General features: G+C 41.6%; 1 protein-coding gene across 1 annotated transcript in view; it reads right to left on the bottom strand.

The window, feature by feature from the left end:
• Nucleotides 1-207: 207 nt before the first annotated feature.
• Nucleotides 208-25,038, bottom strand: part of LOC6526224 (chitin deacetylase 1) — a 43,196-nt gene continuing 18,365 nt past the window's right edge. The window contains exons 5-8 of the mRNA XM_002101997.4: nt 22,917-23,059; nt 7,677-7,896; nt 4,468-4,853; nt 208-891 (exon numbers count right to left, since the gene is read on the bottom strand). Of these exons, the coding sequence (XP_002102033.1) occupies nt 564-891; nt 4,468-4,853; nt 7,677-7,896; nt 22,917-23,059 (1,077 nt within the window). The 3' untranslated portion in view covers nt 208-563. The remainder of the gene's footprint in view (nt 892-4,467; nt 4,854-7,676; nt 7,897-22,916; nt 23,060-25,038) is intronic.

The raw sequence follows: 25,038 nt of genomic DNA on the forward strand, positions 1-25,038 counted from the left end.
ATTGGAGCGCTGCGAAAATGAATTGAACATGAATTTCGTCTGGAGTTTTGCAGTCCCTTTTAAGTGTCAAGCCGTTGATTACAAATTAGTAATATGTTTTTTGAATATGAATGGTTTTAAATGAAACCTTTATGAAACACCTGTAAAAGTACTACTGTAATAATACTACATATGTGTGCAAAACAAAAATATTAAAACACAACAGCATTTAGAAAAATGGTCAGTTTATTCGTGCAGAAAACAATGTTCTTGCTAACACTTAGTCGCTTAAAAACTAAGGACAATTTGACACAATTTCGCTTAAGAACTACTGGGGAAAGGGAGAATACGAATGACAGGCGGTGTGGTAGGAAAATCGAAGAGGGAACAAAGGGATGTTTATAAAAAAAAAGGCAGCTCATTATTGCATCACGATGACTGGCACATGTGTGGGAAATTACTGAGAGTAGTTCAACTTGGGGGAAAAATTCAACAAAAATACGAAGCAAGGCACATAAAAAAAAAACAAAATAAGGGGTGGGGAGGGGAAATTTAGAGGATGGAATAAGTGGAAGTTCTCGTTTCTACTTGGCAGTTTCCTCTTCCTCTGGATTTTCGCCTCCGGCAAAGATATAGTTATCCCGACCCGCGATTCCCGTACCGCCAGCATCGCCCAGCCAGGGGTACACATTGGGGCATTCCCGACAGGTCTCCATATAGCGCGTATCCGTCAGATTCTGCTCCGGGATCTTGAAGGGCAGCGCGCACGTCTGCCAGATATTGCAGGGCTTGGGGGCCACCGAGACGCTCTTGTCGCACTTCCACGACTCGATTTGGCTGACGTCGCGCAGCTCCTTGGGGTCGGTCATGTACTGGAGCATCTGGGTGACGGTCAGGATGTAGACGTCAGGTCTAAGGATTCGGAAGATAAACGATGGTTATTATTATCAGAGGGTCAAGTTGGGTTTTTCAATTAGGCTGGGTGGGTGGCTGATGTTAAATTAGTTAAGTTTTCTGCGCAAGAGGTTTTCCTCCCTGCCTCGCCTCGTTCTGTTTTATTATTCTTCATTAACTATTTATTTTATTTTAGGTTTCTATATTGTTTGGTATAGTGTGTGCTTGAAATACTACATGTGAATATAATACATACAATTTGTTTGTATAGAATAGATTTAAAATATTCGAATAAAAGGAACAACACCTCTTACACATGTTTTTCCAACGACAAAGCAGAGCACCTGTACGGTGTACACCTGTGGCCCACACAAAAGAGTAATGATGATGGGCCGCAGTGGGCGTGGCAGAAGGGGCGGTGATGGGGGCCTAAGCCTAAGTTGATGCAAAGAAAACTTTATGGAATTCTTTTGCGATGCCCGACAGAGGGGGTACGCATTTTCAGGCATCTCATGCAAACAGTACACTCCGCCCTCCGTTCTCGGTTGAACATTTAGCCATTATCCCTTTCCCGTTTCCCACTTTCCCACTTGCCCACTTTTCCATTTCCTGTGAAGCCAAAGCTTCAGCTCAGATCCAGATCCAGATCCAGCTTCAGGTTCAGTTTGAGCCTGGTCCTAACGGCAACGCAATGTTGAAAGTCATTCACACTAATTAAAAACTTCGTACAATTGTGCTAGAAATAGTTTCGCAGCAGCTGCTCTTTCAGTTTTCCCCGCGTCCCCCGATTCCCCCGTTGCCCCCGGTGTAGACCCACCCTCCCATCCATCGTCCCGGTCAGATCTTTATAGTTTTAACTTCCCCCTCTCAGTTTGCCGTAAACTAATGCATGAGGTGTGAAACAGGTGAACCGAAAGGGTGGGCGGATGGACCGCGATGCGTGCCGCCGTTTGGCGAAAATGAAGTTGAAATTTCTTAGGTTTGAAAACGGCAAGACTAAAAAGTTTCACTTAGGTTACCGCCCTGAAATTCTCTTGCCAGCGGTTTCCATATAAATGCAAGCACTCAAACGATCGTAATTTTGTAGATTTTATGTGGATTGCTGAAACAATTTTTCCAGCGACATAAAGCATTTCGAGTTTGGTACACTAGTTGTTAATTGATGTGGGTTTCCACAATACTATTCTTAAAAACCTATTAAAGGTTAATGAAAGTATGACTTTTAGATATACGTCTTTAATACGCCTTATAATTTAATGTGCTTATTATTTAAGCCTTATGTGCTTGGCAGCTTATTGAAAACTTTTAATTGGTACTCACTTGCGGGCAATTTGTAATGCCTCTATGTCGGATAACACGTGTTTTAAATAGCCAAATCGCAACGAAAGCTAATTAAATCTTTTAAGCTGACATAACACCAAGGCTTGTTTTGAAAAAAATAGTTTATCCGAAGATGCCCAGCATGTAACCTGCTCCACGCAAACAAAGATGGCTGATAACACACACACACTCCTATACACACATACACATGCACATCCCCGACCTGATGTCGATGACAAAGTGCGATTCTATCATTAAACAAGTCTACTGCCACTTTCCCCGGCTTGCCGTCTCTTTCTGCTCGTCTTGGCCTTCTTGGTGAAGGCTGACTAGTGTTGTTTTTGCTCACTTTAACATTGTTTTTAGTTAGCCACGACCCCTAATACCGTGGTCCTGTTTTCCCTTTTTTGTTGTTTTTCTTGTTGCCCGTAGTCCACGTTCTCTTTCGCTCCGTATACGAGTATCCCTTTTCATTGGCCTGCGCCTGCACTGATATTTTCAAAATGAAACTTTAACAAAATTAAACTTTTCTCATTAAAACGTGCGATTTTTTCCCTTCTTATCCTTATCCAAGCTACTGCTCGTGTTCTGCTGATGATTTTTTTAAATGCTGACCACAGCGTCGCCATTGTGGGTTGGCCAAAAGGACGCCGGAATGGGAGAAAGTGGGATAGTGGGAAAATGGGAATGTGGGAGAAAGCAGGGCCTGAGATTCCGCTGAGAGTTGTGCATATGGTTGAGTGACTGCCAGCAGGATTGGCGATATGCACAGGACAAAAATGCCGAGGCACAATAGTTATTTACTACCACGGATATATCAATCACTATGAAGTGTTTAAAAGTATGCAGCAAGGTATTTTGAGTTGAAATACTACTTATTTTTACTGCATACTCGTAGACACTTTTGTGAGTGTTTGTAAATTCAACAAGTATCTTTTCTTTCCGGAAATCAGGCAATTTGTATTTAATTTGAGATCAGGCGAAATTTATATTTCATTATAATTATATAGGGGTTATGCATATGCATATAATTTGGCATTTATTATATTTTAAGCTATCAGGAGTAGATCCCCTTTTCCTCAGTGTACTCTGCGCACGGGGGTGTTGTTTGTGAAGGGATTGTGGGCGTCGTGGAACCCTGCTCAACCTGTCGACGGACAGGCAATATGTGCCGCCGCTTCTACAAGCAATTTTTATAGCAATTGCCAATTTTGCTGCTGCTGCTGCTGCTGCTGCTGCTGCTTCCTGCCTCGGCTTTTTGCGGCCCACTTTCTCCCTGCTTTCTCCCGCTTCTCTTTATTCCGTCTCCCGGCTCTCATCTCGGTCATCTCTCTTGGCTTTTTTTAATTGAATATAAAACTTGCCAGCGGCAATCGGCAGGAAACGCCAGCTGCCCATGTGTGTTTGTCTGTGCGAGTGTGAGAATAGAAGGAGACGGCATGAGGGAGGGAGCCGGTTCCAAAGTTGGCTTTCAATTATGAAAACACCAACAACAAAAATATACTATATATAAAGCCAAAAACGGAAAAAGCTGAAAAAAAAATTTATGAAAAAATGAGAGCAGTGTGCGCATATAGCAGAATTGGTTAAATCACCCCGCACAGCACCTCTAACGAGGTAAAAATACAAAAAAAAAAAATGGTAGGGAAAAATATAGAAATCAAGAAGGAATATCCCTGAAAATATATACAAAATCATAAGATAAAGCATTGAAATCCGGAAAAGAGAGACTTGCCTTCAGTTTCAACTAATTACAATTTATTTTGATATTGACGATTAAATGTTTGAATAAATATGTGTGTGATTGGTTTTCAAGGGTGGAGAGGGTAAGGTCTTGATTTAGTTGGTTTAATACTTTGCAATTCTATAACGATACGAGATCTAGTTTATATTGTTATTTTTTTTACAAATTATAGTAAAAAGCACACTTAAGCATTGGAGTGTGTCCTTGCATAAAATTGCAAGGAACGACAAGCTAGTAAATGTTCATTCACATATTGATTCAGCCAAAGATTGAGCTTTACATAAGTAATCCAATTAAAAGCAGTAGAGAGAGAGCTATATTGGAGTTACTTGACTATAAGATACCGTCAGACATCCAATGAAAGTGGTGCTACGTCAATACGGACATATACGGACACGCCTGCGGACAAACATGCCTAGAACGACTAGGACTTGCTCTGAGGTCATAAGGATGTTTGCAAACTCTAACACTTGCTCTGAACTATTTTTATTATCTTAATAATCTTACTCTTAATATTATTAGTTACTCACAGGTCGAGGGCCCAGTCGAGGAACTTGTGGAGGCCGTTCTCCAGCGGCTTGGTCTGGAACCAGTTAGTGTGGAAGGGCATCATGTATGGGGCCTTGTTCTGCTCGTAGTAGCGCGAGAAGTCCTCCTGCAGCCACTGGAAGACCTCCTCCTCGTCTAGGTTGTGCAGGACGCACTGGTCCAGATAGGGGCAGTGACCGCCCTCGTATCCCTCAACGTAGTGGGTGTTCAGGGGAACCTCCCAGACGCCGGGGAAGGTGCGCGACGGACAAGTGCCGCTCTTGCACTCGTGCGAGATCTTGTAGTCGAGGGTGTACGGCCAAACTGGCACGGGCACCGGCGGAACAGTGATCGAACTGTCGTAGATGTACCCAAAGTCCTCTAGTACCTGGTGGTGAAAAATACATTTTTTTAGTTGAAGGTGGAGTAGATAGACGACACTTTTGTCTCGCCACAATGGAGTTCTTGCGAAATGAGATTTGTTAGTGTGATACAAATTTAGCTCAATAACTTGACCAAAAGCCGTGCTTACGTGACGATCTATTCAATACCTATCACTTAAAATCCGACTTCAATAATATTTGTGTTACTTGACAAAATTACTTCATGGGGACCGAAAAATCCAGGCATGGATAGATTACGAGATTACGAGCACATATCTGAGATTAAGGACCTGTTATTGCCTTTTGTCGTATATCAGACAAGTATGCTAATGTGTACATATATATATTTGTTGAAAAACTCATTTTGCCTGGGAATAGATTAGTAATATATGCTTTGTAATCTATCCATCTTTTTGGCCTTATCTAGATTGTGGATATATTCGGCTGGGAGTATTGAGGTGTCGTTCGATGCGTAGCCATATTATAAAAATTATAGACATATTGGTCATTTTTACTTCCATTCCCCCTCGACTAAACCGCCTTTAAAAAATCTTAGTAGATTTTCAACTCCCCGGAATCCTTGAGCACGCTTGTTCCCTGAAATTGGAGAGCTCGCAGTCTTTACGCTTTGTTTAAAAATTACCAAACCTAACTAACTGTTGGATATGCATTGTTGGCGATTTAAAAGTAGACTTTTGGAAAATTTTGTCTAGTATTTTATCAAACAATATTAAGCATTTCATATAATTCGGATTTTCTTTCATCAGAATCCGAAATTTCTTGTTTTTTATCATATAGAAATTAGGCGAATACATATATAATATATGCGAAAAAAGATCGGGGTGATTGGCTCGATTTGGACTTCAACGAAGGCGGAGATTTTATTTCAAATCAAAGAATTTTCTTTCTTCAATGGGTGCCTAAAATAGACATTCCCTTTTTAGGATGTAAAGAATGTGTGCTCTGCTTTCGGTACGGAAAAGTATATTTAAATTGATAGGAGCCAATTTGGAAAAAATCATTCTGTTTGTACGTACAAAAATTATGGAATTACCAAAGCAACAGATGACGAACCTATCTGCGTTATCCCATCGCCTCACACAGACAAAATCCATAAGTGCGATACAATACAGCTCTGGTGGGCGGTCATGCCACTCACACTCTTTCATTTGGGCCCATTATCTGCATAAAGAGATTTGCCATGGATATGATTTTAAATGCGTGAATGTGCCAACGAGCCTGATCGAGATTAGAGAGGTGGGCTGGCATGCCTGGATTCCTGGATGGATAGATGTCGCATAATGTGTTGTGACATTGATGTTATGTCATGTCAACCAGGCATGACTCGTCGGAGTCAAAATGTGTTAAAGTTCCGTATAGGCTGTTAAAGCTTCAAACTCGATTTCAATTTAAGGCCAATACCACGGCATTTTGAATAAAAAAGATATCACATACCGGGCTGTTGTTGCAAAACAAAGGTGCTAATTTAAAAGCAATACATGTCCTCATAAATGAATTATAATTTATACCCGATACTCTCGATTAAAATGGCTTACCTAATTCGTTAAAAAGAATGGACCAGGTAGAAGGGAACGTTTTCAACACTATAAAGTATATATGTGCATACATATATTTTTAAGCAGGATCAAGCGAGTCTTTATTCTAGTCCATATCTTTAATGGTACCAAGAATTGTGGGCGTGGCACCGCCCTTCTATTTTTTTGTAATTTATAACTTCAGAACTTTTGCATTAATTTGTACTAGACTACACTGATTAAAATACTTTGTACAGAATAAAAATTAACGCTTTGGTTCCAAAGATATTAGAACTTTTGTAACTGAAGAAAAACGTAGAAAATTGTTGTTTTTTGTACGCAGAACAGCTGTTTTTAACAGCTTATTTCTTTGTTGTGGCGCCATTTATAAAAATTTTTAGTATGCAGCACTAAAGATTGGTCGATTATGAATGCGTACACTTAATATTATTGTAATATTACGACTTTCAGAAATTGGCTTACAACCAGAAAAAGGTATCAAATTTCCCATAGTGCCATGTCCGTCCGTCCGTCTGTCCGTCCGTCCGCATAAACGTCGACATCTCAGTAACTACATATAAAAGCTATAGTGTTTGAACATGGCATGTAGATTTTCGTGACGCAGCGAACGTTTCTCTTCTGTTATACACTTGCAGGGGTTAATTGACGACTCATCTGGTAATCCTGATTCAGTAGGAAGACATTTGATAGTGTAGGAAACGCTTTCTTTTATCTTTTACATACAAAGGTACATAGAAGTGACGTGTATATAATTCTCTACAAACTTTTCGAAAATGTAAAGACAAGTAATGTGGTAAGGTTAGTACTTATTTCAAAAGTTACCATTTGATGTCAAACATAGCACTGGATAATATCAAAATTTAAGTTTTCAAAATTGTATAAAGAAAATTTTAACTGAAAACTCAGATTGCATTCCGTTCGCCGCCGAACAAATTGGTTACGTTTTCCCATTCCGTTTGGCTGCGTTGGCAGAAACTGACACTGCAGCTTTAAATGAATCACTTTTCGATTTTCGCGATTCCGTTTGCGATCTGTGGAGCTCCATCCGAGTCCCACACCCTCTGGTTGTGATTTCAAGAAATCGCACTCGACAATTGCATGCCAATTGATGTTCTCATTGTTTGCATTTCTTTTGTGCTGGGTTGACTCACCTGCCACCCAGCTGCCACCCACCTGCCGCCCACCTGCCACCCACCTGCCTCCCAGTTGCCACCCACCTGCCTCCCAGTTGCCACCCACCTGCCACCCTTGGCAATAACAACTCAAACTCACCTTGTATTGGGTGTTGCGGCCAGGTTTGAGGAACGGAGCTCGCATGCCGACCACATCGTTGACGGACACATTGGAGAAGTGTCGCAGGATTTCACGCATGCCAATCATCTCGCCCACCCACTCCTCGTAGCCCTTGTCCTGCAGTCCTTGCTGCTGCGAGATGCTCTCCGTTCCGATTTCGTGGCCATAGTATCCCAGGTGCTGGATCTGCTGGTAGTTGCTGCAATGGCATTGGGGGAAATCGGCAGTCAGTAAGGAAAATTAATTGGCCATAAGTGTGCTGTAATAAGAGTCTTTTGCTGTATTTTCTGTTACGCCAAAGTAATTCGTTGCGTATAGGAAGAATGCATAGCCAATGTCCGTAAATTTGTTTATAAAATAAGAGATATGAATATTCATAATAGAAGACATGAGTGAACGCTATAGTCGTCATAGTCCGCGACTATTAGATATCAAGCTAATAAGCTTAACAAAATACTAATTAGAGGGTCGTCAACGCTTCCCTCTACGTTTTACATGATTTTTTAACGAATCTATCATACCCATTAACGGATATAATAAGACTACATTAAAGGTTAATGGAGTGCATAGTCACTAGAGGGATTTAAATTTTAATGGACTTTTCAGTAAATCGTGCATTTAAGTGCAACAATAACCAGCATGATAATAGCTCTTAAATACGGAAAAAAAGTTCTTCGTTTTATTTTGTACGTTATTAACTCAGGAATAACCAGTTCGAGTGGTTCTTCTATTCCACTTCTAGCAAATCATTTTCACACTCGATGGTTAAACACAAAGAACAGCACAGCAACACATATCAGGAAAAGTGAAAATTCGAAACTAACTGACAAACATACACACTGAATCTCTCAAACTCCTGGTTTTTGCCAATTAGAAGAATTTCCCAACGGCAAAACTAAAATGCAATGGGAAAGGAAAGGGGAAGAGCATTTTTGCTGGATGCTTAAAAAACAGATAGAACTCAGGAGGTGTTGGAAACCAGCCTACGAATCGAAAATGCCCTAACAAAACATGTGTGTTTGTGCAGGGAAAGAATAGTAACTTTGGACTTATTACCACTTTCAATGTAATCGGAAATTTGAAATCTGAACCCCCCGATCGTCACCGATGGTCGATGCTGGGGAAACTGTTGATAAATTTGTTTAAAAAAAGCTTGCAAACCACTTGGAAAATGTTAGGTCCCAAAGGAATGTAGCACACATTGCAGAAGTACTAAAATATATGAGTGAAATTTATTCCTCCAAAGGTTGCCAAACAAAGGATCCAAAAAGGGAGCCAAAAGGGGGAATCCAAAAAGGGGGCAGAGCAAAGTTCGGAGATACAGCTAACAAGTAATGCATAGTTGTCGGTGGTGCTTGTAAAGCACAAATAGTTACGAGCAGCAGAAAGCGATGGACAAAAAGTGATATAAATAAAAATGGAAATAAAATTATGAATGTAACTGTTTTTTCATTGTCTTTTTATTTCTGTGAGCACTTCTTTTTTCATCTGTTAACTCGTTTCATGCAGCAGCAGCAGCAACAATAAGCAAGAAAGTTGCATGAATGCATGAATGTACGTATATATTTATTAAACATTTCACTCGCAGTGCCTCTTCTCGCCCTGCATGTGTGTCTGCAAATATTTTGCAATGAAATTACGCCCTAAAGTCAAACTTTTGGTCCAAACAGCCCGAACAAACCCCTTCTGCCCATTGAAAAACGAAAACGAGAAGTAAAAATCATAATGAATGCGATGCATTTTTGTTGTAACTTGTGCACTGAGAGAAAATGCAAAGGGTATGAAATGTACATATATTTAGTGGTATGTCGTATGAGTTGCCACCGCAGTTCAATAGTTGCTGCTCCTATTGCTTGCTCAATTGTAATTTATTCATTCATTACTGTTGTAATCACAAAAATGACTAATGACAATAGCGTGCAAATAATTTAATAATGAATTTTGTAATGGAACATGGCTATGCCTGTGATCTGTCGGCCTATTTCGCCCTATGTACTGCTGACGCACTTGATGCACCGTAGGCGTTGCAGCCACGCCCACTGCATTGGGGCGACCTGCATGTACACCTCCACCACCTCCACCACTGCACCCCCCACCCCCTTTGCCATCCTTCAGCCTCTGCTGCACTTTCAAACAATAGCGCACGGGCACAAAACTATCTGACATCGTCAAAAAGTTCATGCAAAAATGTAGAAATGTGAAAAGTTGTTGAAAAGCCTGGGCCTCAGGATGTGTGAGTGTGTGCGAGTGTGAGTGTGTGCCAGTGTTAGTGTGTGCGAGTGTTAGTGTGTGTGCGTGGGTGCATCCTGCGGTGCGTATGTGTGGAGTAGATTTATTGCATGACATTTCAATTGTTAGACAAACAGCTGGACGAAGAACTAGAAGCAAACGGAGGGGCGGCCCCACTTGAAGCCAAGGCCAAATGAGAAGGACTGAAAAAATGTGTGAAATACGAAATACCGGGCTCAGAGGGGAGAACGAAACCCGAAGAAGGCCAACCATTCGAACAAACAGTGTTGCTAACCAACAGTGCGACACACAGGTGGTGGGTGTGACAAGCACTGTTCGAAATATTTATTCCGCGGGGGATGTTCGTTCTGTCATTTTTAAAACCAAGTCACCTTCTATTCATTATTTTTTGGCTTTCAAGTATAGTTTGATGTTGTACAATGAAACAAAAATACACACAACAAAACTCCAGTGTGACCAAATCGCCATATAAAACATTTGCGAGGTTTGCAATTTTAAAAATGCATTAAAATAACCCAGTAGTTTTATTTACTGCAAAAGCAACCTGACTAAAGATGCACTTGCGGCGGATAACGGTTGGTTACCTTGTCATTTCCAAAATTATCCTTCAGCCTTCTTGAAACTGCCCCCAATTGCTTCCCAGGCGGCACATGAGAAGTGGTTACAACTGGGTAGCCGAAGGCCAAGAGGAGGCTGACAAGGAGGTGGAGGTGACAAATGTCGGCAGCAATTAACAGAGCCACCGAGCCAGAGCAAAAATAGTCAAATGACTCCACAAAGAAAAACTGACAAACAAGGCTGAGTGGCTGGGCTGGGCATAAACTGGGCTGAGGGTGGTCCTTTAAAGTGGACCAAGTCTGTGGTGGAAGTGCGTCACACTCAGTCACATTTGATGAATTTTCCTTTGGCCTTGTCGCGAGTGGCCGAAGACGAAGTGCAGCCATTGTTTATGCCATCTACCCACGCGGAAAGCTTCTTGAAAAAAAGAAGCCACAAGAACCCACACCCAGCGTTCACAAACGCTTTTTACCCAAACCCGTTTAAAAAATCCCAACGCCTCTTGAATTTTGCAGCTAGCAAAAACCGAATATTCCCGAGCCCCCATCTCTGTGCTTGAATTTGCGTTTGCTAACAAGTTCAATTTGCATTTAAAAAGGCAGAAACACATGTAATCTGAACGATTAGAAATTGTAAGATTAAACACAGACATACTTGTGTGGGAGGGCGGCGGGAAAGTCTTAGGAAAAGCCAAATATAGGAAAAGAGAAACGTGTTTTTTCTGCAATTAAACTGAGGGATTTGACAGATCGATTAGAATTAAAATAAATAATACAGAGGTGGAAGGACCTTAGTGAGTTCACTGTGAAGCAAATGAAGCAAAGTAATGAATATCGAGACTAGAGCTATGGCAAAGTTAATGAAAAAGTGTGTATATTTTTCGAAGTTTTCTTTGATAATTTTTACACTTCTATTTACCATCTATTATATATCTGTAAGCCTGGAAACTTATTCCCAATACTATATAACCCATCCTCGGTTCCGAATCCGGTCCACACGCACACACGTATTTTTCTTCAATTTGGGCTCGTCTCAAAGTCGAGCAATTTCTTTTAATGTGCTTTTAAAAGCCAAATCTACAGGTTCTCTTGGCCATGGCTTTTTTGTCTATGGCAATTTTTTCATAGCAATAAGATTTCTGTTGTTTTTCCTACGCCCAGCACCAAAAACGAACTTCATTTGCATGGCGAACATATTGTGTATGTGTGGGGGAGTATCTGTGTGTCGAATAAGTGTGTGCTGCATGTATGTGTGTGTGACACCACCAGGGCTAACGAGCTGGCCTTACTTTGGTAAAGGCATAAAAACAATAAGTTCCCCCTGCCCCCTCCACCATGATTTCAATAAAGCTCTTCGACAGCGTTCTACACACTCATAAAGAAAATTGCCAAAGAAAAAAGAAAGCAAAAACAGACAAGAGCCAAAAAGGAAAACCAAGAAAAAGGAAGCAGAATGCAAAATGCAGAAAGGGAAAATCGGGAAAATGGGGAAATGGGGGCGACTCTGTTCACATGGAAAAATTATGGCTGCCTTGCTGACTTCCCTGTCTCTTGCGTCTTTTGCTTTTCCGTGATCATCGTTATTATCAACACCAGTTAAGCAATAACAGTTGGAAAACGGGGGGGAAATCCCCGGGCGGAAGAATGGGTGCGGGTAGTGTAGTGGGTGGCTCTAGTGATTACAAGAGCGAACTAATAAAAACAGAAAGCCAAATACAGAGGGCGAATGCAGAATAACACTCCGACGTATAAACATACACGAAATCTCCGGAGAGGAGTAGTATACATAGGTATCTCTGGATACGAACAATCCAAACTTTGTTAGGGTACACTTTTCAACAGTTTACGTATATACGAATCAAGTTAAGTAGATATATATAAGGTAGAATGAGCTTATTATCCTTTGTCCTTCGTATGCAAATGTGTTTAGCGAGTCTAGCGAAGTACTACTGTACGGTGGTGGCGGAAAGGGAAAAATCAGCAGACTGGAGCAAGGTCTAGTGCACATGTAGTGTATTTTCCGCACACACAAAAATTCAGATGTGCATGTGTGCTATCGCCAACAGAGACTATGACACGGAAAAAGAGAATTAACCGAAAAAACAGGTAAGCCACACATTGTCTCGATTTATATTTGGGCTTACAGAGCTTTTATTCAGGCGACTGAAATTATAACACTGTTCGATTCATCATTCAAGATGGCCTGTAAAAATAAGTTGAATTTCTCCTTGAGCTGAAAGTCCACCACACGATTATTTTTCCCGAATTCCTAACACTCCAGTCTTAATATCTGGCTGCCCGCCCTCAGTTCCGCCAATCTTCCCAAGATCTGGCCCGAAAGTTAATGTACCCCAACAGCATAGGAGCTTGCAAAAGGATACGGGCAGCCGCACACACGTGCACATGTGTACGGATGGACAGCCGAACCAACCCCCACACACACAGCACACACACAGCACACGCACACACTCGCACGGCAAGGCAAAGCACCTGCAAGAGCTGTTAAAGTGTCATTGGGTTGTTGTCATAGTCATTGTCAACGTTGTCGTTATCTTTATTTCACATCAACGACATAGTCATCATCATCATCATCGTCGTTCATTTGAATCTCTTCGGATGCAGTCTGTGCCAGGGTCCGAGCTGATTTGCCCATCTGGCTAGTTTCTGGCCAAAGCCCTAAGTTTTTGGCCCTCTTCGAAATAAGTTGATGTCCCATTTATAGCAAAGGTAAAACTATAAATATGAAACTATAGGAAGGAAACTTAATAAGAAATGAAAATAGCTTAGGTATTGCTTTGAGCGTGGCCATGTTTTGAAACTTTAGGCGTTACGAGTATCTGAATGTTGTTAACAGTTTCCGAGAATTCGCTTTTCACACGGACGGACAGTCGTTGACTTCTGGTTCTCAAGCAATCTAGTACATGAAATGGACTTATCGTAATTGTGTAGTTAATTCAGTTATCAGTTGAAGGTAACTAATGCTTTAAAACGAAGGTTTCTTTGCATTTATAATGTTTTACTAGAAATGTGAAATTTGAATATTTAGTGAGATGAAAGCGTAAATGGTTATGGACAAATAATGCATTTCGTTTGGCGAATACACTTTGCGATCCTGTCCTCATTTGTAGCGCCTTCAGCCAAATCTCGTAACGTGGACTGGACATCCCTGAGTCCGAGAGCCGAGTTCCCGGACCAGGACCCTTTCAGTATTCGTTTCCTTGCCCGTAGCCGCTCCCCGTACCGTTCCCCTTACCGTTCCCGTTCCCGTTCCCGGAGTTGGTTTAAGTCTCATCATCATTGTCGACAACAGCAAAGCTGGCAACAAACAACAATGCCGGCAATAACAAGAACAACAACGGCTGGGCCTTCATCAACAATTTGCAGTAAGAAAAACAAGAAAAGCGACCAAAAGCGACCACACCCACACAGATACTGACGCAGAAATACACGTGCACATGTCACACACAGATGCAGAGGCAAACTCACACACTCATACACACACACACTCACACACACACATATGCAGAAACCATTAGCCAGCGAACAGCATCTACATATTAACGTTACGGATATTTTCCTACCAAATTGCAAACACGGAGAGCGAACGTTCGTTGCACAGCTCAGTGATCTAAACCAATTGCCAGGACCAAAGAACCAAGGAAGGAAGGATGGGAACTTGGATGCCCACTTCACTGAACTTGCCGGAAATCCCCGGAACGCATCGATTTCCAGCAGCAGGGTATACAACGTAACGATATGTTTGGGCTGAGGGAAATACGATTAGATGGCGCTCTCCAAATTGATTTTAATTTGCATCAAATAAAGGCATCCTAAGTACATAGTTACCGATCGATAAGAGCGGTATCAGCATGAGTGAACTTTCCTCAACATTGAAGTACTATTTAAGCTATAATCGGCAAGCTAAGGAATTGTTTTGTTTTTGGTTTTTAGCAAGAGTTCTATTCAAGTGAGAAAGACTAGTATTTCTTGCCACCGCCAGGAATACGAGTATATGGATTTCGATGCTCGAAACTTTCCTTCTTGCAGCCAAGTTCCATTTACTAATGCCCCTCAATGACCCAGTGCCAAATGGGAACTTGGGGATCGACGTATCCTGTTCTGCAATTGCAAGGAATTGCAAGGAAGCATTAACTAGGCCAGAGGACTAAACGGTGTCGCGAACAGTTGAAGCAAATTAAAGTGAAATTTGCATACATGAAAGTTATTTACACCCCCATCAAACTTCTGCTGTTCTCTGCCGGCTCAGTTCTACGCTGCCTTTTTGATGGCAACTTAAAACTTGCAAACCTCCCCAGACAGCTGCTCAAAAGTTGTTCGGGTCATTTAGAAAGTTTAAAGCTAAGGATGTTGGCTCGCTGTCGCTTGCCGTGTTGTTGTGGGCTTTCGACGACTGCTTCAGCAGGCTGCTTATGTTTTTGCTGCTCTTGTTGTTGGCATCAAGGGCAGGGCCACGTCAACATTAGCATCAACATCAGGCAAAACCGCGACGCTGCGCCCGCCGTCGCTAGGCATATGAAATTTCCCAAGCAGCTGGCCGAAGTCGAGGTACAAGTTGGGGAGCATACTCCCTACTAGAGGGCCCACAGTTTGCCGCAGTTTGCCACAGTGGGCCGAATTAAAAATGGCTTATTGCTCGGAGCAATGTGCTCAGGGAACGTGGGCAGTTCATACACATCTTATTTAAATACCAGTAATGGGCTTTAAAACTACAGCCCTTATTAATTTGCGTGGCCATTTAAGCGCTGTTGTTAATGTGTCTAGAGGTACTGGAATTAAATAGTAGCACACTTTTGTGCAGCGACCAGCGTTTTGAGCTGAATGATAGTGATATATCCTATTTTGTGTGAGCCACAAAAACAAGGACTTGAATAATAAATATAATCTAGGTAAATGTCATTTAATGTTAGAGCCCCACTTTGTTTCCCAGCTCCCAGTTACAATATGGTCACTGTCAAGGGCGGCGACGCCAAGTAGGCGTGGCAGTTCGGTTAGCCGTTAGATGAACAGCCGCCGCTTGATGTTATTAATATTAAGTCGCTGAAACGGGACCGGAATGAAAATGAGAGCGAGCTTCCAGCTCCTGCGGCAAGTATGGTGATGGTCTATGGTGAGTCAGGACATCAAAGTTGCTTAGCTTGGCTGCTTTCGGGTCGATGCCACAACGAATGGCCAAGGTGTTGATTACGCGTGTCAAAGTTCACCTTTCGTAATTGCCAACGGCTCTCAACAGCATGTCCTTTGCACATGTGCGTGTGTGGTTGTTGAGGTCAAACGATGGCAAACAATTGATGAAATGCAATATCAAAGGGCACATCGGCTCGGACGCACGAAAGGCAATTATTTGTCCTTGTGCAAATATGTCCTTGCACTGCCAGATTTTTCGAGCATTTCGAAGCTGACGTTTGTACTTTAGAACTTTCACAGAACATGAACACCACAAATCATCAGAAGCCTATGATGTATATATTTTAGTTTCTTTGCTTTGGCAATAATAAAACAGCAATTATGCTTTAACACTTGGCTATATGATAATATAGTTTCATAGTGCTTTTTGTATATTTTGCACAGTGCATTCCGGAGATGCGAGTGAGCGAGTGGGTAACTTGAATCTGGCACAATATCTTGGCCGAGTTGGGCTTGCGGCTGAAACTTGTGTTTTATTGATTCCATTATAAATGCCACTTAATCGATATGTGGCAGCAGGCAATCGGGATTAGGCACATGACAGCATTAAATATGCAGCAAGGAAACGCTTTTGATTGAGTGCCATCCACATCGCCGTTAATCGATTTCATTTCGATGCCAATGAATCCAATAGTTAATGGAATGCACTATGGAATATTTGACCCCTTTTTCTAGCCAAAAACCATTTTCTGAAAGTCGGAATATTACAATAATTGTTTTGTTATTTTTATTAGTACTATTGTTGTTAACTTTTGTAAATAATTTAGTATGTTTGTATACTGCCACAAAATCATTTGTTGTTTGCTAAGATTAGAAAAAGCATACAAAATTAGAGAAAATAATATAAATATAAGGGGACGCATAAATATGGTCTAGTGAAAATTAAGGCAAAAAAAAATCGAAATATCTTTCTTCGTTTTGAAGTTATAAATTACAAAAAATAGAAGGGGCGGTGCCACGCCATTAAAGATATGGACTTGTGTAACCCCATACAAAAAACACAAACTAAATATCTCCCCCGTTCTGGAGTTATTAATTTAGGCTAGAAAAAGTGGTAAAATTTCCCAAAAACTAGTGTCAAACGTAGAGCGAAAAAAAAATACTGCTCGGCATATTTCACCTGGCCTTTAGTTGGATTTGCGATAGCCTGCGTTTTTCTTAGTTGATCCAAGAAATGTGTGGAGCGTGAATAAGTTTGTTCATCCGAGAATAAAACAAAAACGAATCAAGTGTTTACATTTTCGTGTTCCTAATTATGATTTCATTTGTAAAGTTGCCTCTAGAGAGTTGCTTTTCTGAGAGCTAAGCGAAGACGCAAGACATCTCAATTGGCCAATCTCTTGTCCCAGTCTTAATGTCCATCCTGGATGGCAGAGAAGCGTTTCAACTCCATCTGAAAGCCACGCCCTCCGTGTGCCAACACTTGACTGCTTTTCTCGCGTTCGCTGTCAGTTTTCCCGGGCAATTCTCCGTTCGGTTGATGTGGAAAGATGAGAGGGAAAACGATTTAAAATAAATAATTACATAGTTAAACCAGCTGCTGCTGCAAGTTGGCTGGGCGGCTGCCAGGTGGCCACGCCCACATTGCCGGCAATAAAAGTTTATCCCTCAGCTATGACTGAACATAACGCGGACTCGATTTCAATCTTTTGGTTTTTGCGGGAAGAGTCTTGCTCATGTTTATTCAGTGGGTTTTTGCGCACCCGACGTTCTTTCTACACCAAAAAATTGCAGTGAAGCGGACTGAAGCGTTACATATACATACATATATTAATATAAGGTTAATATTACAAATTAAATTTTAAATCAAACCCTGTGATTTCTCATAGCTTATTAATGTATACTTGTGTGCTTTAATGAGAATTGGCTTTTTTCTGCACTAATTTGTATTATCAAAGAGGCTTGCAGAATAAACTAAATTTAGTATTTAACATGTCCACTTTTTTGTGTGCAACTGCGCTGAATTTTATTCCCGAAATGCTAGTGTAGTGTTAACAAGGAGAATTAAAACGTAAATGTTTGAAAATTAGATTTTGGCCCAAGTTGCTTTTGTTTAGTTGGCTTTAGTCTGGCTTTTGCCCCTCTCCTCTGCTCTCCTCTCCTCCCCTTTCCTTTTTCCTTTCCCCGCTTTCTTTCCCCCTTCCTATTCCCATCCCCCTCCATCTTCTGCTCCCGCAACTTTCACCGCTTTCTTTGTGATTTCAATGCGAGTGTGTGTGTGAGTGTGTTCAGTGAGGTGTTGCCTAGTTTTCGGCTTGTTAGTTAGTTAAAAGTTTTTGCGTGCAATTAAAATGCTGCGCAAAAAGTTTCCTTAAACATTGTTCTTAATTTTTTCCTTGGTTTTTGCAGTTTGCCGAAGCCAAATACAAATGAACAACTATTGTCTCAGCCCCCATGTGTGTGTGCGTGTGTGCGAGTGTGCGAGTGTGCGTCTGAGTTGGTCTGCAGTCGGAAAAGTGTGCAAAGTCCTGTGGCAATTGTCTGATTGTTTTCTTAGCCGCAGCAGAAGGAGCAGCATTCGATGGCAAGAAAGTTCGTTATCAGTGACATTTTAGCGTATAAATAGCAAATACTGAGCAGTGAGTGCTCCCCGAAAACTGTCGAAACTCCCCTGCAAAACGCTAACCAGGTCGCTAGCCGTTTCCAGTTAGCACTGGCTGCACTGGAGGAAACGCTGGGACATCTTTCTTGCTGATTAACTGAACGTGTAAGAACGTGTTCCGAATGCTCTTGAAAATATTTGATGTTTTTGATTTTAGGCAGTACCGAATATATGTACATATGTACATATGTACATATAAGTAATACATTTTACTTGCACATTTTTTAACCCCAATGCCCAATTTTGTTACTTTTCTCGCTCTGCACTTCTAGCTCCCAGTTAGCAGTTAACAGTTCCCAGTTGCCGTGGCGAACGTGCTGGCAATGTCAATTGAAATGAATATTCTAAGCAGCTGGGCCACAAGCTCCTCGAAGACCGGAGATTTGGGGTCCCAAGAACCGAATCCGAAACCCGGAGTCCTGAACTCCACACCACTACTGCGTCCGCTTTCTCAGTGCGATGTCGAGCAATTAGGAAGTGAGTCACAGTGCCCAAGGAGTAAATACTAATAGTGCTGCGAAGGCAATTTAAGTAAATAGAAAGAATGCAAATAGAATATTGGGATTGCCTCGAGCTGGCAATAAATATTGTACATTTCGACGGGGTTTGTCGGTCGGTGGCCTCACCTCCAATGCCATTTGAGTTTTCTACTTTTCTTGTCAATTTCCATCTTTTTATCTTTTTTTTTTATTTATTTATGGCTGAATCGTTCTGTGCCCTTTGAACATAGCCGCAGCACTCATACTAACTGAGTAACAACTATCTGATAGTCGAGGCATTCGACTAAAGCGTGCTCTCTTGTCTTTAGTATTATTTATTAAAATGCAAACATAATAAACACAAATATTATCCATTTTTTTAGTCGGAGTGTCTAAATTTGCATAGTTTTGTTTTCTCCGTTGAAAAATAACCTAAAATATTAGATGAAATATTATATCACTCGCCAAATAGTATTTTTAAGCAGAAACGAGCCTTTGGATCGGGTCTGGACCCAGGCTTTATTTCATCGCTGCAATTATCGCAATAACAATCCGCACTTGGCGCTTTAATTTGCAGACATAAGATTCGACATTCGAGTGTCACTTCTCCGCCGCTGCACTCTCGGCGGAATTAAATCAATTGCTGACCGCAAAACCGCACGCAAAAAAATCTGCGGAAAATATGATTCATGTGTGAGTCTGGCGCGAGGCAAAAGGAAAAATGGAAAGGCGAAACGCAAGAGGGGAAAAAGGAAAATGGCAAAGGAACCGCACAGCCCGATGACAGAGAATATGCATTTTTCTCACTGCCGAAAAACTCGATTTCTGGGGAAACTGACAAAACTAATTGCCTCGGCGGCCGTAAACAAAAAAGGAATATTCGCTGCATACTTTGCGGCAGTCAGCGATGCGAATTGAAAATAAAAATCTTAACAAAATAAGCTAAAAGCTGAAGAGTTTGCGAGCGCATTTAATCATTTCCGCACTGCCGAGCAGGCAGATTCTTTTGGCTTGTTCTTGTGTGTAAAGTCGCAAGTAGCAAGCAGCAAGTAGCAAGTAGCAAGTAGCAAGTCGCAAGTTGCAGGCAGTTGCAGTTTACCACTATTTATGGTCTGGAGCCGGGGGAAAAAGATGAAAAGTGTGTCTGTGTCGCTCCTCCATTTCCCTCCATTTCGCTGGCAGAAAAATGATTCGCCGAAAAAAGGAAAGTATCCTGCTTATATACTATGCGTATATTCGTATGTATGTATGTATGTGCTCGCACACACAAACCCACTCGTCCGATTAGCGCACTCATGTGTGTGCATGTGTAACATATTCAGGCAATTACTGCCATTCAGCGCATTTCAATTCAACTTCAAAACTGCCTTCCCCGGGGCTTCCCCCGAATTCTGGGAAAAGCCCCTCCCCTCCCCTCCCCTCACCGCTGCCACCCTGTGTTGTGGCAAAGTAGAAAAAAGCTTTTAAACTTCACTCAAGATTTTTGCCGTTCACGCTCGGCTCGCAAATTTTTTGACTGTCGCTGCTCACTTAGTTTTCCCTTTTTTCAGCAACCGCCAGAATGCGGCACTATGGCAACGAGAATGCGATTTCTGCCATTAAAAGAATCAAAATGCTAGGTTCTAAGTGAACAAAAAATTATCCTCAAATGTATAGGTCTGAATTAGTTGCATAACGTGTTTGGTAGAGTTTAGAAATCCCTAGACAAGGATTAAACAGCTTTTATGTCCCGAATGCGGTGCACATTTTGAACACATTCTGTCCCGACTCAGTGCCAAATATAATTTATCACATTCGCATTGTGGGCATTTGAAGTTTCAGAATCTTAATTAGCCCAAGAAGTGCTCAAAATGATTTTCTCCAATTTCAATGTGCAACATTGTGTAGGTTTCCTTGCTTCTGCAGAATTCTGGAGGCAAATATTTTATTTTCAATAAGTGATAGAATGCAGCATGAAATGGCTTTATTTTGTTAACAACACCCGTCCAGAGAATTTGTGCTGCACTTTTCCGTTGATTTCCTCCACCGTTCAACATTCTCATAATTTCTGCCCATGCATGCTGACTGCGACTGCCTTTGCTCTCGGTTCATCTTCTTCTTCTGAAATACTACCATATATCCTGCTGCTCCTGCTGCTCCTGCAGCTGGCTTTATCTACGACAGCCACCTCATAAGTATGTGTGTGCTCCGGAGCGCATAAGTGATCAAAATAATAGTTGTACTGACCGAAGCCCTTTCATGATTTTTTTCGTTTCAGTAAAACGCCAAAAAGCGAAGAGTAATTATCTGATGGACTTTGAAGTATATGCGCAAATAATAAGTTAATAGTTATTATTAAATGCTTCATTAAATACGCTTTACTAACTCGACATAACCCTTAAGTTCTTATTCGAAATTTTTAAATAATTTATAAGCTCACATTGCACTCATCGTTTTTATTTTACTTTTCGTTGCTAATGCCTTGGCCTATGCTGTACACTTGTGCAACTGCTGCATTCCCTCCATCATTTTCTTTCACTTCATTTTGTTGTTGGGCTTTTACTTTGTTGCCAGTGTGAATGTGTGCGAGTGCGTGCGTGTGCACTATGGGAAATTTGACCACTTTTTCTGGCCCAAAATTAATAACTCCAGAACGGGGAGAGATATTTAGTTTGTGTTTTTTGTATGGGGTTACACAAGTCCATATCTTTAATGGTACCAAAAATTGTGGGCGTGGCACCGCCCCTTCTATTTTTTGTAATTTATAACTTCAAAACGAAGAAAGATATTTCGATTTTTTTTTGCCTTAATTTTCACTAGACCATATTTATGCGTCCCCCTTATATTTATATTAAATATTTCTTTTCGTAAAGGCTTTCTCTAATTTTGTATGCTTTTTCTAATCTTAGCAAACAACAAATGATTTTGTGCCAGTATACAAACATACTAAATTATTTTACAGAAGTTAACAACAATAGTACTAATAAAAATAACGAAACAATTCAGAAACCGCCTTGTTTAACTCCCGTTTAGCATGAGATTACTCAGAATTTGGAAAAGTAGGGTTAGGTCTTAAAATCCATAATTTCTCCCAAAATCGTAAAAAGTGTAGCTTTAAATTACAAGCAAGATTCAAATAAGCTACAACATGAGGTACATTTTATTGATGGACTCTGCTGGACTCACTTTAAATCTCTATTCAAAGTTAGGTCATTATAAAAAAATGCTTATTTAGGGCAACTTACTTTTTGATTAAATTACGGGTGCAGCGTTAGTTTTTTTTCTATTGAAGTTGGCAAATACTTAAAAGAAAGCCCACTGATTAAAATACTTTTTAAATAATAGAAAATAACTTTGGTTCCAAAGATATTATAACTTTTGTAACTGAAGAAAAACTAAACGTAGCAAATTGTTGTTTTTTGTACGCGCAATTTCTTTGTTGTGGCTCCATCTATAAAAATTTCTAGTATGCAGCACTAAATATTGGTAGTACATTTAATATAATTGTAATATTCCGAATTTCAGAAAATGGGTTTTTGCCAGAAAAAAGGGTAAAATTTCCCATAGTGGTGTGTACTGCCGTTTTTATAAGTCTGTCAAAATGTAGTTCATATATTTTGGCGAAAATTCATTTTGCAGTTGACATAACTTTGTCAGCCCCAATTTATCAACAACAATTAGTAGAGCAGAGCGGACCCTACTGACTTGACTGACAAGTGTGCTTGTGTGCGTGTGCGTGTGCGTGTATTCAATATGAGTGTGGGTGTGGGGGATGGGAGGCTGGGAGATTGGGGGCATGGCAAGTATGTGACAAGTATTCTGAACAAAAACTTTATCTGCCAAACAGAGACTCTCGCTCGACTCACTTGACTTTCTGGCCCCGAGAACTTTGAAAACAGCTCGAGAAGACGCATTCGGCTGCTTCCATAGCAGGCGTATGCGTAATATTGTAATGCCAAAATAATGTGCATTTGGAAAATTGCTGTCACCCCGAACGAAACGAGAAACGAGAATGGGAAAGTGAACAAAAACGAGAAGCAGCAAGGGAAACAGCAAAGCAAAGGCAACAGCACACATCAATTGTCAAGTGTCAGCTCAGCCAGCTGGCTTATTAAACTACAATTTGCCACCTGAGCTGACAACTCACCTGTACTCGTGCGACATGAAGAAAGTGCCCCGAATCAGACAGCCGTTGGGATTCTTGCGCTTGCCGTCGAATATCTTCAGGTAGTGCTGGTAGTTGTTTAAATTCACGGCGCCATCGAAGGTCAGCATGATGATTTGGGGGATCTGCGAACAGAAATAATCGAAATAATCAAAATAATCGTTTCAGTTGAAGTTTTCAATAAAATGTGCATTCAGTTAACTAGTCCCACATTAGCTGTCAAGTGCTTTTCACATGGCCAAGTGATATTGGGTAAAACCGCTTACGGAATCTGGGATACGGGAAGAATGCGGCCCACCAATTCCATGCCTTTCGCCGAAGGCAAATCCCTTAATTATGCGATTTGACTCTTCCTCTGTCTCCAAATAATTATAAGCACTTGCAGCCGCAGCCGCAGGGCAGGGTGAAGGGGTGAAGGGGTATGTGTGATGAGGGGCAAATACTCGTATGAGCAAGTGGGTGGGCATTTGTGCCCAATTAGAGGATTGCCGACCTCAAAATCAGCCGGGCATACGATGGCATTGGAAGCCGCAGCAGCAGCTCTAATTGAAGGTTTCGCATTTTGCGTTTGTTTTTCCTGTCTGCGCTGCGCCTGGTTGCGCAATTCCCAACCACCCCCAGCCCCCAGCTCAACCAGCTCCCCAAACACCCCGAACCCCGTGAACCATCGTGCCACCCCAGCCACCTAAGCACCCCACTAAGCCCCACTTTCGGCTTTGGGCCAACTTGCAGCTTGAGCATTAAACATAATTAGTGGGCATGTGGGCAACTGGCGGAGAGGAGAGCAACTAGCAACTAGAAACTAGCAACATGCCACTTACCACTTGCCACTTGCCACTTGCAACCGGCAACCGGCAACTGGAAACCAATTCACGAAACCAAATTAATTTCAAATAATGCTCGACTATCAATAACACCCAGACGCAACATCCGCACAGCAAATTCCATTACAAAATTGCCACCCAAAAATATGGACACCGAAATGGGAATCAACCAAAACCAAAACTAAAACCAAAACCCAGCCCAAGCCCAAGCCCAAGCCAGAGCCTGACCGAAAACCCTGCAATTGTAGATTTGGGTGCTTTTGTTGCACTTGCAACACTTTGAGTGCAATTCCATAATCAAAGACCGGCACCGGAGTGCAGTCCGAAAAGAATGAGCGAGGAAAGCACTCCTTGAGGCAGTAATAATGCTAAAGAAATGACGCCCCACAAAAACAGGGAAAGCAGCGGGGAACTCCCTTTCGAACTCTCAGATGCTCTAGAAAAGAAATTCATAGGAAATCATAGATGGGCTGTCCCACCATGAGTATTCATCTGTTATGTTATACTCGGTCTTAGGATGGAACTCCTTTAAAAAGGAAAGATCAACCCCCAGAGCGTACTTTAATCCACTTCTTACTTCCTCATCTGCCAAATTCGGTGTTATTCACCTTGAATTAAAGTGGGTCCCAAAACGAAAGTTTAACGGCCACGGTGAGAGCAATTTACTCGCAAGGAAACTTCGGTATCGTGGGTTTGTTTGGCGAGCATGGAAAGGGGAATAAATTTGTGGCTGCAGCAATATCGAAAATGCATTTCGCCTTTGGTCCGAGATCTCGCCACAAAGGCGGTTGGCACGGCAGCTGGAACGCACTTAGCGCTCATTGTAGGACACATAAAAAGGATTATTGTACAAATTCAATATTAATGCGGTGGCGATGGAGAAGATGACTATGAGTATGACTGCGCCATGATAACCATGATGGCCATGATGGCCATGATGGCGATGATGATCCTCCTAACACCTAACCGAACTGAGCTGGCTAAATTATGCAGGGGCGTGAAACACTCGGCGGTCAGTTTAAGTGCGGCTTAGATGACAAGTCGGCATTGAATTGAAATTGAAATTGAAATGGAAATTCGCGCTTCGATTTGACAGCTCTTCCTCCTCTCCCTCCTGGGTCCTCCTTTCAGCCCTCCGCTCCCCTCCGCACTTTTCCATTATCCTTCAACGTCATCTTATTGCCTTTCGCTTGGTCGCCGGCTTTATTGAAAGGCATATTTCAAAGGCGCGTTTCCGCAAAATGAGTGAAAATCAACTGCAAAACTTTTCCCCTTCTCGC

The sequence above is a fragment of the Drosophila yakuba genome, chromosome X (assembly GCF_016746365.2).
Source record: "Drosophila yakuba strain Tai18E2 chromosome X, Prin_Dyak_Tai18E2_2.1, whole genome shotgun sequence".
NCBI classification, from domain to species: Eukaryota; Metazoa; Arthropoda; class Insecta; order Diptera; family Drosophilidae; genus Drosophila; species Drosophila yakuba.